Source organism: Schistocerca nitens, chromosome 4 (genome assembly GCF_023898315.1).
Source record: "Schistocerca nitens isolate TAMUIC-IGC-003100 chromosome 4, iqSchNite1.1, whole genome shotgun sequence".
NCBI classification, from domain to species: Eukaryota; Metazoa; Arthropoda; class Insecta; order Orthoptera; family Acrididae; genus Schistocerca; species Schistocerca nitens.
Genome location: NC_064617.1, coordinates 567,926,467 through 567,938,764, shown reverse-complemented (window position 1 = coordinate 567,938,764; position 12,298 = coordinate 567,926,467). Strand labels below are relative to the sequence as shown.

The window sequence follows — 12,298 nt, the reverse complement described above, 5'->3', positions numbered from 1 at the left end:
CTCCTACATAAACCAGTAGTTTTAACTCTTCCATAGTTGTGTTTTCATTTATTTTGTTATGTATGATTGTGTTGATAGTTTTTATTGTTGTTTCGACTTGTGGGTTATTTGGTGGTCTATGCAAGAATGGTCTAATGTCTGCATTTGTGTCTTTGTATTCTATATATGTTAGCTGAAATTTTTCTTCTATATCTAACATCTGTGTCACTTCGTGTTCTATTTGTGCTTGTTCTGGTGGCTGTCTTAAGATTTCGTTTTCCTCTGATTGTTTAATTGGTGCGTGTTGTTCTTTGTTTGTTTGCTCTGGGATGTTTGAGTCCAATACTGTATTTTCTTCTTCTTCTAATTGCACATTATTTTGTTCCAGTATTTGGTGTACTTCTTGTTTGATATTTTCTAATTCTGACTGGGGTATCCTGTTATTTTTGATTATTACACGGATCTGATCAGCTAGTCGTTGTTCTGTTAAAAATTTTAATTCTGGGTATCTGGTAATAAATGTTGTGTATACTTGTGATCTGTATCCAGTTGTGTTGGTTCCTAGGTTTGTTGCTTGGTAATAACAGAACATGAGGTGTCGATTAACTTCATCTGACCATCTCATCCTCTGTCTTTGTTTTCCTTCTAGGGTGGTTGCAGGAAGCATATCCTGCAAAACACCTCTATTTGGATTTAAATCATTTTCCAGTTGGCTAGCAGTGTCGTTACCATTGTGGGCGGGCATAGGGTTCAAGCGTCGTCCCCGACCATGACGGCGCTTGTCCGAGGCTTCTTTAGTTCTGTCCTGAACCAACTAATCACACTAAAAGGGGGGTTAGCCCTATTAGTGGTTTGTTCTTTTCGTCGCCTTTTACGACTGGCAGAACATACCGGAGGCCTATTCTTTTTCTTATTATTATTATTATTATTATTATTATTATTATTATTATTATTGGCTAGACACAAAGCATTAAGTTGCCCTTATGTAATTACTGTTGTGTGTGCTGTCAATTCGTTCATTTGTCTCTAGGCAAATAATGAAGCAATTTCTGAACTACTAGAAGTCGTAGCTACAATTTGTTGAAGACATTTTTTAAAGGTATTTAGAATTTGGTACACAAATGTCTTACTTTTATTATCAGCTATGAACAACACAAAGCACAACATGTGTGCAGTGGGTGAGCTGTGAGGGACCTTACAAAATTGTAATAGTAACAACCTAAAAAAAATTAGTTGTCAGTGAAATGAAATCGTTTACTTTTTACCCCTCAAGAGGTAATTATCCCCATATTGGGAACCACTATTCTAGATACTATCAACTTTAAGATGGAGTGACACACAATGTGGCTGTCACTTCCTGCCACCTGAAACTGAGGAACTAGGGACATGACTTTCGGAGAGCAGGTTTCTTTATCTAAAAATATAATCTTTATTTTTATTTGCTTCACTTATTGTTTGCACAATGACAAATCCCCACCCAAATCCTCTAGTGCTGACATCTTTCCTCTGGCTCCTTTTAATTAATAATTCTGGCTTAAAACCTCAGCAGAAGGAGATACAATTTGTAGACAAAGTAACATTCACTAGCATGAAGTTAGTATGTTTAAATCTTCAAATGATTTATGCAAATCTATCTATCTTCTAGCAAAGAGCGAAACATTTCCAAATTCAATGGTGTTGCTTTCTGCTGCTCTTCCTTTGAAGTTACATTATGATTGTGTAAAATGTAATTTTCCACAAAATTTGCCCATTATTTCTAACCTCACTAACCAAATGGTTAGTAACATCTCTTCCGTGTGAAGTCTAATATCCTGTCAACAGAATCAATTGTCACTTTGCAGTTGAGTGCAAATTGATGTTTAACTTCCTGGCAGATTAAAACTGTTTGCTTGACCAGTACTGGAACCTAGTGACAGCTACTCAAGCACGGATCGTAATCTGTGCTCACGGCTTCCCTTCCACCAAGCAGAAAATGAGATACTGGCAGAATTTAACCACTGATCGTGAGTCATAATTTGGTAGCTCAGTCAATAGAACACTTTTCTGCAAAAGGCTAAGGTCCCACTTTTGAGTATAGCTCCGGCACAGTTCTAATCAGTATTCTTCTGCCTATGCCCATTCTGGCAACACACAATATCCTGTTGCAGAGTATGCCCTACACTGTGGACATACTAGCCTCTGTTTAACCACATGTGCCATCTATATTCTTCCCCCAGACACCAATGTTTCGGGATTTGCAGGCAAGAACTGGCAGTTTAACGTCCTTGTTTCTTGTACCCACCTGGCCTTAATGTAATAAACTTCTACACTGTCAACATTTCTTCTCAGTCACTATAGTATAACCCCACATTTGCATTTCCAGAATTAACGTTTTTCCTGTCTTTTACAATTCTTATCATTCCCATTAAATTTTCTATATTCACAATGTTAATTTGCACCTGATTCTACATTAACGTATCAGTAATTTTCTCACAATTTACATTTTATAGAACAATTTTTGTGGAGGAAAAAATGGCCGATTGACAAACTGACGCAGGCACTGCGTTGGCCTTCCCATAGTGTTTACATATGTTACATGGTTAACTTTCTTGACATCAAGGTGCTCTACTCAGCAGATCTGAATCGGTTGAAGTCTGAACAAATCACAATTTGTATCCTGCTGCTGCCAACCACTAGTCAGTGTGGTGGTGGATGGGAGTAACTGTTTTGATAGAAGTTTAAAGAACATGCAACTTCTGAGGAACGTTCATTTGTTTCAAGTTGATACCAATTATCTTTCAGTATTGTGTGCTACAATAAGTAGTATCCTTCCTTTATTGTAGCCACATGGTTTTGGCGTTAACTTTGCCCTTTGGTAATTATCATATGCAGAGGACATGCATTTCACAGTACTTTTAACTTGCTAATATACAGTAGTTTCCTTTATGGTTCGTGCATACACTGTAAATAGTGTCGTTTGTGAGGTAAGGTTGACATGTTCGCAATGCTGACAAGCCTGTTCTTACAACTGACGTGAGTCAATTTCAATCGAGACAGCTACTATCAACAACTGCCATGCAGAGAGTGTGTATCGTATAGCGCGTTCAAAGCCTTGTGTTAAGTGATGGCAGTGTCAGTATTTTTTCTTGTTTTTGTTTTCTGTTGCAGTTTTAAGATTGAAAAAGCCAGTATTGCAAAGAGAGACAGGAAAACCCTTTCTATGGAAGGAAAGGTAAAAATTCTGCAAAGAGTTGAAGCTCAACGTGGAACACATGTTGCATTAGCACAGCTTATAGAAATACCCGTATCTACATTCAACACTATTGTGAGAAACAGACTATTTTTGAAAAGTGCCAGCAACAGTGGGCCAATTAAAAAAAAGTACAATATGCCAGCTATTTGAAGTACGCAGAGCTAGAAGAAATTACAAAGAACCAGTGTCAGGCAGCACAAGTGTTGAACATTCCAATAAACTATATGATGTTGCGTGAAAAGGCTGTGAAAGTCATTTAAGTACTTGTGACCAAGGACTTTACCGCATCTAATGGGTCGATTGATAGATGTAAGAAGCAGTACAATGTGGAGTATAAAACTGAGTGGCAAAGAAAACAGTGTTGACATAAAATCTGTTACTGAATGGCAGAGTGGCAGGTTACAGAAACCTTTGAAACTAATATAAGCCAAAAGATATCCTTAACACTGACGAAACTGGTCTCTTTTGCAGCATATTGCCACAAATAACACTTGCCCTCAAAGGTGAAAACTGCCATGGAGGTAAACACAGTGAAGTTCACCTGACAGGAATGTTAGGCATGAATGTGGATGGTTCTGAAAAAATTAAACCTTTCGTGATCAGCAAAGCTAAAACACCAGTGTTTAAAAATATAGAAACACTACCAATGAACTAAAGTGTCAACAAAAAAGCATGGATGACGTCTGAATTATTCATGAATCAATTATATTGCCTTTATGCAAGAATGGGCAGTCACAACAGAAAATTTCTCTTTTAGTGGATTGTTGCCCCGAGTATCCCAGAAATTTGAGTGTTCTGATGTGCAATTACAGTTTCTGCCACCAAAATGCAGAAGCAAATTACAGCCTTTCGATTCGGGTATTATCCATGCCTTCAAAACACACTATAGAAAGGTGATTAGAAGATATGGTTGCCACCATCTTCAACTGCTTCTGAAAAGAGGGGTTCATGGAAGCCAACGAATGAAATTCGTGTGACGCACCAGACCTGAGAGTTAGTGACAACGGTAAAAACTGCTTGCTTCATCATGGGAAAAGTTGCAGCATCTGGTTGACAACTTTGTACACATTGTCGACAATGTTGTCACAGTGGAAATTGTTTCTGTTGATGATGTGACTGACACAAGAAAATGCTGAAAGTGCAGGACGTGACAGTAATAGTGAGATGAGGACAATGAGGTTCCCCCATTTGCGGTTGTTAATGCAGCAATGAAAACAAAAAATATATTTCATCTGCAGATGTTGATAAAGTTTTCCACTGTGTTTACGAACTTAAAACCAAATTGAAAAAATTCATCAGAAAAAAATTGAAACAATCCACAATTTTGTATTTTTTGCTAAAAGGCAGTAACTACTGTACTCATTTGTTCATGTCACATTTATAGACCATTCAAATTAAAAATAAGTATGATAAATAATAATGGCTTATTAATGTTTTGTAAATGTGTACTTGAAATTCTGAAGTGTAAAATGGTACCCTTCCCTGTAATTTTGGCTGTGAATGCAGACCAATCTCTATCTTAACCCTAACATCTATATTTATTTCGAAGTGACAATTTGGCTGCGAGCTGACCAAGCCAATGAGTGTGAAATAAAGGCTGCAGCGACAGATTGATCTGTAGATTAGTGCCATATTTAATGCACTTTATAATATTTCATGGACCTATGTTTACAAAATCAAGGACAGCTAGGTAAGCGACCAGCACAGTGTAGATCTGGTGAAGCCATTTTCGAAGCAAAGTTACACTGAAAATGATGCAGTTTAGAGATATTTTTAATGCAGTACAAATATGGCCTGCACTTTTTGTAGGCATCAAATATAAATACTAAAACTGCAAAGCTGAAGTTATGCAATTGGCAAACAGTTAAATCGACATGGCAGCTGCTTGGTTTGCATTATTTTTAGTGCAATTTTGTGCTGAAATGTCAGTGAATGTCATGTCACCTGCTAAACATAGCACAAAATTCAGATAAACTTTATTAAATAAACATTCCCTAACGAGTGTTCTGTTGCCTTTTATCTGCATGCATCATATGGAACTATGGAAGTGGAAAGGGGCCCTACACATAACCAGTAGAACTTAGAAAGTCAATTCCCAAATTTTACACTTTTCCACAGTTTACGCCATTTTTTCAAGTCCCCTGGATATTGTAAAAGTGAAGTTTTACTATATTCCTTTTCTAACCCCATTTTCATTTTTTTAAACTGTATTTTCTGACCCACAATGCACTTAGCTTTCTATTCTTATGGACTAGTGCACAATGACTTGTATATTTCCCTATTTTTTACATTTAAGCTCTCAGGTTTATTGAATCTCATCCAGTGCAGCCCCTAAACAATCTGTCTTTCCTTCTCATCCTGTCCACCAAGTCTCCCCTGATCCAGACTTCTGGGTGACTCTTGAATGCTCCACATTGCAAAACCTCACCAGTTCTTATCCTTCACCCCAAGGGTTGCCACAGGTACTGGAAATCTGTGAATTTCAAACACATTAGAGAAATATCAGGGAAATTTGAAGAAAAAAAAAAAAAACACTGGAAAAATCTCATTTTTGTCTCAGCACATGAAATGCTTTGTTTCCTGAGCTGTCATGCATCATCGCTGGCTGGGTGCAGCCGAGTACATGCACCATTTCCCTATTCCCTCATTTCTACTGCTTCTCCCCTTCCTACCACTCCCATCAGCTTGCAGTCATTGCTGCCACCACTTCTTGCCACTAGCCTAGCAGCTGCTTACGAGAGGCAGGGAGGCATGAGGAATGGTTTATTTGGGTCTGAGTCTCAGATTGTAGACAGAGTGGCTGTAGAAGGCAGTCATGTGGATGAGTTGTGTCTTGAGTGATCGTGTGAATGTACGTGTGCTCATTTTCTGACTAACAATATGGCTGAAAATTTAGTTGTGGGAAGGCTATTCCCTTTTCTACATCCCTGTCTGTGAGCTCAGCAATCTTAACTACGAGTTGCTACCTATCCTCATTATTGATCATCATAGTATTTTAACACATTGTCTGTTGCATGGATTGATCACCATGGTCTCAATTCATCAACATTCTGTTTGTGGCTCGTGAACAGTTGGCCACACGAGGAGATTGCCACAATCGGCCAAAACCAGAGGCTGTTTCTGCAAGTATCTAATGAATCAGGCATGCCGATCTGAAGCCATTCAGTTCCCTTTAATGTGCAGCCCCTGCCTGTCATATGTAGTCTCACTGATGTGCCTGCAGGCCGTGCGTGCGTGTGTGTAGGGGGCATAACACAGCTGATTTTCATGGTTTATCCATGGACCCAGGACTGCGGTGCTCCTCAGCAGACCGGGCTATGGGCAATGAATTTCAGGGATTTAAACTGTCTCACTGCAAGTACATTGTATAGTGTGGCGTTTTGAAGACATTTTATCTGTTTTATTACATTCTGGCACTTCAAGTGGGAAGTATGGACAATAAAAAGAATTGTGTCAGTCACGGGCAGTTTGTACGCTAAGTACTCATATTTCTCTAAAGAAAAAACAGTACCGATAAAATAATAGATATAACACAGTGGATAATAACTGACAATGTAGGAGAACCAAAATTTTATTAGTGGGTTACCTACAGTGTTCACACAATTCTTCCCCGCTTTACACACTTCTTTCAAGATATCTATTTTTTCTGAGGTCATTTCTGAAATTAGTGAAGGCATTTTAAATCCGTCTCGCGTCTCCAGGAAAACGTGTATTTTTGTCACCATATGTGTGTTGTTTTATTGAAATAAAACAGAGGTCTTAATGAAAGACATACCATTTGGTTTGCTTTCTTCATCTAAAAACAGTTCATTACAAAGTATACTGATGTTAGCACTTAAGATTTTTGCTCACATCAAGGAATGCCCTCTGCTTGCAAGTCTTTTTGACATTTCCTCATTTGCACTATTGTTCCTTGTACCACAGCTGCGAAGACATACTGTCGACTTACATCTAAACTAACACTTGAGATCGCAGCGAAAAATGCTATAACTTGTCTGGGAATCAGGGAAATATCAGAATTTCACTTGGGGAACTTGCGGCAACCCTGACTCCTGTTCCTTCCCCTTCAACCCTTCTGCCAGAAGCAGCCAATTTTTATCCATCCAGTTAATCCTCTCCCCTGTTTTTAGATGTGCATGTTCTCTTCTCTCCTACTGGTTCCATCCCCTTTCTGCTGCTAGTTTTCTTTTCTGGTTCAAACAGTTCAAGTATCACATATCTGATTCATGCTGCACCTATGCTATGGCCATGTGCACCCTTAATGTCCACAGCTAGAAATAATTATTTCTTCGTTTTCTTGTTGGTGTTCCTTGTTAGGGTGACATGGAGAACCGTTTTCATGGAGTTTATGCACGTAATTCCACACAATTCCACACAATTTGTGTTTTCTCTTGATCCGTAACGAATCTTATCTATTTTATGATTCTGACAACATTAGTGTCTAGTAGTGACATGTGTTTTTGAGGTATTTCTAGGCCTCTTTCTACTCCTTTGGCAACGACCTTCAGTTCAGTGACTACATCGGGGCAAGGATGACCTTACATAGTTAAGTGATTTTATTTTGAACTAACACCCTATGCTCTTATTTTAGAACTTTATAGTTTTGTCACTTTTAAAAATCCCTTCCATAGTCTTTTAACACAATCTTTTCATTATTACAGACGTGTCTGCAATGCATTTTTTAAAATCATTTGTGTATGTGCTAATACTCACTGGCAGAGTGTGAGAGCATACATTATTGAATGAGCTTATTTGTAACCACATTCCTACACATGAATGATTTCAGCAACATCATACTTCAGCCCTTTAATGTTAGAAACCATTAGCTCACCAACACAAACAGAAAATAATTAATGAATGTTTAAGCACAGCTGTAACTTAGGATATTAATAAATTGAAATATCTCAAGACACAAAACAAGTATTTGCACTGCCAAAACATAGGCCAGGCTTCAAAATTACAAAACAACTGATTCAAAGAGGAAAGACATCTACTGAAGCAAATTCCAGCAGTATTTAACAATACGGACTAAAAAATGATTGAGTAACTTTAACTGTGTGTTGGCTTCTGTCTCAGGGTTTTCAGCTGACATTCGTTTGACTGTTCTGACATTTTGCCAGCACAAGTGGCTGGTATTGTGAAAGCTTCACCCTCCACTGCCGATGGTGGACTTGAGCCAAGCTTGCAGCCGCAAACTGCATGCACCTAGCACACCAACATCCAGGAAAGCCCTTGGATATTGGTGTGCCAGACACAATCTGGGGCTATCAGCTTGTCTCCAGTCCACCACCAGCAATGGAGGGTAAAATTATGACAATGCTAGCCACTCGTGCTGGTGAAAGATCAGAAAAATCAAACAAATGTCACCTGAAAAACCCAGGACAGAAGCCAACAGGTAGTTTGTGATCAAGTGGCCACAGCCTTAACAAGGATAAGTGAATGTTTTCATTGGGAAAACAGCATAATTAACATCAACTAGCCAAAATCTAGTGCTGTGTATTTTATATTTCTGAGAAAAAGTAATGTTGCTGATCTCACCTATCTTTGTCTTCGCAAGCTGGCTCCTTAATTCTTCAAATTCTGTATTTGCTTGTTCAAAATCATATTCACTATCAAATTTCAGTGTTTTTCCCTTGGCAGTTGGTGTTCCCACTTGCTGACGACCCATACCACCACCAGCATTTCCCAATCCACCTCCACGGGCTCTGCTACGTCTTGCACCTGTTCTATTTCCCCAGCCACCTCGCTGCTGTGGTAAGCGCTGGGGCAAAGGCTGCATCTGTTGTGGAGCTTGTTGAGTTACTGCATTCTGTCAAATATAATATTTCATTTCAAAAAATGTGTACATAACTCATTATGTGAATTCAGTAAGGAAAATATTTATTGCGTATCTTTTCTACCTGTAAATTACTGAACATATTTACCTACAAGTGTACAGGATGCTTATTTGAAATTGAATTCCTGCAGTCCTTCCAGTTTTTGGAAGTAAAAAGCATAAAATCTATGCAATTATGTTGAATTAGAAATTACATTATTGTCTCTCAAAATGTTTCCAAAGTTATCAAAAAGTTTTTTAGATGTAACCCATGAAAAATAGTTTTTTTAGATGTAAAATCTCCTTTCCAGTTCTGATTATCCCAAAATTGAGGCAAGATTGAAGAATATATTTATCATATTTTAACAATTCTGTACTCAATTTTCTGAAGTTTTCCTTAGTATTGCACAATATTGCACAGACCATCAAGTGTTGCTAGTGGGACACTGACCCTGCCACAGCAGCTGGTGGAGGCCAGACTTCCACGTAACAGCTAATGGAAATGCAGACAGACAAGGTATTCAAACTCAAATCCTGGTGGCTATACTAATTACACATGTTAGTCTCAAAGATGGCTGCCATCTGCTACTCTGCACGGAGCATGCATGTCACCATTACCACCTTATGAACTCTCCAAATAAAATAAAAGACCTTTTGGGTGGTGATTTCTACCTAATATCTTTGTAGCCCATGTTCGAAGATCCATGCCGTGGTTCAGTATGCTAGCTAAACAAACAATTTGGCACAAAATGCGTGGAAATTCACAGAAGTCTTCCCAATTGCCACTGCTTACATATTTGATTCTGCTCCCTTGTACATACTTCTGAAAAGCCTAGCTAAGAACAATTACTGAGCAGATATTTAGTCAGAGTTGGTTCACCAAACTTTGCTCTAAGGATATCCCTCAAGTGCACAGAACTTACACAACTTATCAGCAAGAAACAAAGCTAAGTACTACTTTCATAATCACTTTCTGACTCGTTCTTTTTGCCTGATTTGCATTGTCACATCCTAGTTGAAGTACTGCTGAGACAATTGATTATGAACAACCTTTTTATTAAATACTAATTTCAAATTTAAGTGATTTACTATACCTTAAACTTATGGTAATTGGGCTCAACTTCATCCAGGAAGGTGGGTGAATAACCCAAGCCGTGTCTTTATGATATGTCAGGTTATACATGCCACAGCTCAGCCCCTTAAGGGGGGAATGCAAGTAGAAATTTTCACACTGTGAGCCTCCATACTGGTTGTATCCCTTCAGGTAAAACAGAACTGCTGTGCTATCTGTTGACTAACACCACCAATTAATCAGTTCTGTGTCGTCCAAACAAGACACAGCCATGGCAAAAGTGCCACAGCTGCAAAGATACGAGCTGGTGCCAGTTCCATGGAGACTTGCCACTTGCACGAGTTCCACCAACAGCACAGCATTGCTGAGGATGAAGATATCAACTTTGCCTTTGCCAATTGCCATTTGAGTACAATCTGCCAATGATTGGATGACAACAGACAAAAACCTACTCAGATGATAGAAGAGCAGCTCTCCACACTTTGTTACAGACCATTGTCCAGGGGTGACAGACAGGAAACGTCATTTAGTGAACTCTTACAAGTAAACAGACAGTAGTTGTCAATTGCATCTGCTATGTACTATGAAGTCTACCCACAATTATTTGCACTTAGCTGTTGAGGATATTTTTTTGTGTTATATTACAAGCAGTGTTGCAGCCTTACTTATTCGGCAAGTCACAAGGATAAGTAAACCTTTAACTCATCTGTGAGACTTACTAATTTGTTGCAGTGTAGTAGAACCTTCAGTCTCCTATCCTGTTACTTGACCCTGGAGGATTGCTGTATAATAGTGGCACGGAGAGATTGTCTTAGTGTACTACACCCTGCCTCATGAACTCAAACTCTGCCTACTGTAACGGTGGCAACTCAGCCCCCACAGCAGTGGTGGCAAGGCCTTAACAAAACTGGCGACAAGGGTTTACGAAAGTCAGAATCTGTACTGACTTACCTCCACGATCTTCCACATATTTCGCGTAGTCTTACACTGGAACGAATTTTTGCTATTTGCAATGAACTGATGAAAGTGTTAATTAGTATAAAAGACAGAAGAAGTGATCTAGATATTGAAAGTGACACCACTTGGAGCAAATGCCAGAAAAAGTGAGGTACAGATGGTGGATAGTGATAAGATCACTGGAGCTGCATCAGTGAAACATTTGTGATATGACAACTGGAAGCTGGAGGAAGGTGATACCTCTGAAGTGTTGAAGCTATATTTCAGTGAAACAAACATTGTTCATGAAAATTATGCTTCAGATTTTAGTCCATACTGGCTGTAACAACTATGTTGTATGTTTCTTAACTGGGTAGATGTTGGTGCAGGTAAGCTTTACATTTTTGTGTACAATTTTATCAACCTTCCATTTTTGAACACACTGATTTTGTTCTGTATTTGCAGCAATACAAATTTCTGCTACCGTAAACAATGAGGAAATGCCTGCATTTGAGGAGAATAAATTATTCTGAAATTCACTAATTGCAAACTCCCTGCCATCAGCTGTATTAGGATACATCTACTATCCAATAGTGAAATATAAAAATTGGTGTCAACCAGGACTAATACAGGTCAGTACAAATTCTCCAATTTCGCTGTTGGATAGTAGATCTATACATACTACAGCAGATGTCAAGGAGTTCACCACCAGGGAATTAATTTCGAAGTATTTTGTACATCTATCTAATTTCAACTCTCTCTCTCTCTCTCTCTCTCTCTCTCTCTCTCTCTCTCTCTCTGTCTGTCTGTCTGTCTGTCTGTCTGTCTGTCTGTCTGTGTGTGTGTGTGTTTGCTGACAACCATACAATAATAAAATAGTGTTCCAGTTCAGCTCTGTCATTTAGCAGTCTAGTGATAGATTTAAAAAATCATGTAATGTAGGAGCAAACTTTTCCATTGATGGATTTCTTATGTTACAGAAACAAAGCCTGGCAGTAGCCCACCCACCTCTAGGAGCAGTGTAATATGGAATGGAGTTTCGAGATCTCAACTCATGCACAGGATATTGGGGGTTCTCGGCTGGCCAGCTGTGTTACGGGTACAGTGGAATTTGTACAAAGGGTATCTGCCTTGTAGGAAGAGGGATGCTCGAAGGGTAAGGGACCATTGCTGGCAGAAAAGGCAACTACGACAGGCTGAGAAGGAGCAGCCCCCATGCTAGTAGTGCACAGGGGGCAACTTCCTTGTCACAAAAATTTCAAGC

General features: G+C 38.9%; 1 protein-coding gene across 1 annotated transcript in view; it reads right to left on the bottom strand.

Annotated features, from left to right (window-relative positions):
- LOC126252433 (platelet binding protein GspB-like) overlaps positions 1 to 12,298 on the bottom strand; it is a 105,621-nt gene that overhangs the window by 57,286 nt on the left and 36,037 nt on the right. The window contains exon 3 of the mRNA XM_049953325.1: positions 8,750 to 9,020. Coding sequence (XP_049809282.1) covers positions 8,750 to 9,020 — 271 coding nt within the window. The remainder of the gene's footprint in view (positions 1 to 8,749; positions 9,021 to 12,298) is intronic.